This window comes from Sapajus apella, unplaced genomic scaffold (assembly GCF_009761245.1).
Source record: "Sapajus apella isolate SASKATOON/1434 unplaced genomic scaffold, GSC_monkey_1.0 scaffold2, whole genome shotgun sequence".
NCBI lineage: Eukaryota > Metazoa > Chordata > Mammalia > Primates > Cebidae > Sapajus > Sapajus apella.
This window is the reverse complement of record NW_022436942.1, coordinates 20,550,928-20,553,413: the sequence shown is the minus strand read 5'-3', so window position 1 is coordinate 20,553,413 and position 2,486 is coordinate 20,550,928. Positions and strand designations below refer to the sequence as shown.

The 2,486-nt window shown below is 44.7% G+C and overlaps 1 protein-coding gene across 1 annotated transcript in view; it reads left to right on the top strand.

The window, feature by feature from the left end:
- PA2G4 (proliferation-associated 2G4) overlaps window positions 1-2,486 on the top strand; it is a 9,761-nt gene that overhangs the window by 6,412 nt on the left and 863 nt on the right. The window contains exons 8-12 of the mRNA XM_032291086.1: window positions 234-312; window positions 394-527; window positions 805-899; window positions 1,026-1,153; window positions 1,318-1,371. Of these exons, the coding sequence (XP_032146977.1) occupies window positions 234-312; window positions 394-527; window positions 805-899; window positions 1,026-1,153; window positions 1,318-1,371 (490 nt within the window). The remainder of the gene's footprint in view (window positions 1-233; window positions 313-393; window positions 528-804; window positions 900-1,025; window positions 1,154-1,317; window positions 1,372-2,486) is intronic.

Below are 2,486 nucleotides of genomic sequence, written 5' to 3'. Positions count from 1 at the left end.
GTGAGGAACATGAAAATATAAAAAAGAAAAAAAAGTACAAAAATTAGTCAGGTGTGGTGGCATGCAGCTATACTCCCAGCTACTCAGGAGGCTGAGGCAGGGGAATTGCTTGAACCCAGGAGGCGGAGGCTGCGGTGAGCTGAGACCACGCCACTGCACTCCAGCCTGGGCGACAGAGTGATACTCTGTCTGAAGGGAGAAAAAAAAAAAACCTTTCTTTCTATTCCTCTTAGGAAGGACCATGAAAAAGCTGAATTTGAGGTACATGAAGTATATGCTGTGGATGTTCTCGTCAGCTCAGGAGAGGGCAAGGTGAGGAGAGTACCAGAGTTGGCAAAGAGGGGTGACTGAAAGTGTTTGCCAGACCAAATGTTACTTAAATTACTCTTGCAGGCCAAGGATGCAGGACAGAGAACCACTATTTACAAACGAGACCCCTCTAAACAGTATGGACTGAAAATGAAAACTTCACGTGCCTTCTTCAGTGAGGTGGAAAGGCGTTTTGATGCCATGCCATTTACTTTAAGGTACTACACGTAGCAGTGATAGTACTTGGAACCAGTCTGACTCACAGACCGTACACCCAGGAACACTTTTTCCTCTCCCTTCCTGCCTAGACTTGTAGCGTGCACGTGCTCACTCCCTCCCTCTCTCTCCCCATCTCCTTCTCACTGAAGGTAATGTAAAAGAGCAATCCTAAGCATGATTTCTGCCTGAGGGTAGGAGCTATTTTAAAATATGAGCAAAATGGTAAGACTTGATGGGGAGTTAAGAATATTTCTGAATATCATCTTCCCCTGCCAGAGCATTTGAAGATGAGAAGAAGGCTCGGATGGGTGTGGTAGAGTGCGCCAAACATGAACTGCTGCAACCATTTAATGTTCTCTATGAGAAGGAGGGTAAGTTCTAAAAAGAGTTTCACTTTGGATTACCTGATTATATGATATCCTTCATATAAGTTCAGAAGAGCTAAGTATGACAACAAAGGAGCTTTTTATCAAAACACATCTTCATTTTTGCCATAGGTGAATTTGTTGCCCAGTTTAAATTTACAGTTCTGCTCATGCCCAATGGCCCCATGCGGATAACCAGTGGTCCCTTTGAGCCTGACCTCTATAAGTCTGAGATGGAGGTCCAGGATGCAGAGCTAAAGGTTAGTATGGAATAGAAGGTTGTGAGTATGTATATGGTACCTGTCCTGGAGTGAGGGCTAAATGCCAGCAAAGTCCTGAAAAGAGCTACAGTACTGAAAGTAACCCTTTTTTAAAAATTTCCTCCCCATTCCTCAAAATTTGTTTCCTTCTTCCTGTTTTCCAGGCCCTCCTCCAGAGTTCTGCAAGTCGAAAAACCCAGAAAAAGAAAAAAAAGAAGGTGTGTTGTGATCATCCCTCTCTGGCCGGGTGAACCTGTTCCCTCTTTCTCCCATCGTGTTAGGTCATGGTGGGATACGGATTTTTGTATAGATACTCCTCAGCTTAAATGATAGGACTTTGTCCCAGTAAACCCATCATAAATTGAAAATAAGTCAAAATGGATTAAAAAAATTTTTTTGGCCTGGTGCAATGGTTCATGCCTGTAATCACAGCACTTTGGGAGGCCAAAGTGGGTGGATCACCTGAGGTCTGGTGAGACTAGCCTGGCCAACATGGTGAAACCCCATCTCTACTAAAAATATAAAAAATTAGCCGGTTGTGGTGGTGGGCACCTGTAATCCCAGCTACTCGGGAGGCTGAGGCAGGAGAACCCAGGGTGGGGTTGGGGCTTCAGTGAGCTAAGATCACGCCATTGCAGTTAGCCTGGGCAACAAGAGCAAAACTCTGTCTTTAAAAAAAAAAAAGAGAGAGAGAGATGATCTCACTGTGTCACCCAGGCTGACGTGTAGTGGCATGACCATAGCTCACTATAGTCTCAAACTCCTCCTGTGCTCAAGTGATTGTCCCATCTTAACCTGCTGAGTAGCTGCCACCATGCCTGGCTCAAAATGGATTTGATATACCTTAACCTACCAGGAACCTCAAAGCTTAGCCTGGCCTACCTTCAGTGTGCTCAAAACACTTATTCAACAAATTATCATGTATCGAAATATCCATATTGCTTTTCACACTGTTGTGAAGTTGAAAAATCACAAGTTGACCATTGTAAGTAAGAGACTTATATATCTTTATTTCAGCTGTGACCCAGAGGATTGAGATACTTTTTTGGCTGAGGGTGCGGTGGTTCACACCTATTATCCCAAAGTTTTGGGAGGCCTAGGCAGGAGTATCACTTGAGCCCAGGAGTTCAACATCAGCCTGGGCAAGATGGTGAAACCTCATCTCTACAAAAATACCTGTACATGGTGGCATGTGCCTATAGCCCCAGCTACCTGGGAGGTTGGGGTGGGAGGATTACCTGAGCCCAGGGAAGTTGAGGCTACAGTGAGCTATGTTGTATCTCTGCATTCCAGCCTAGGCGACAGAGTGAGACTGTCTCCAAAAAAAAAAAAA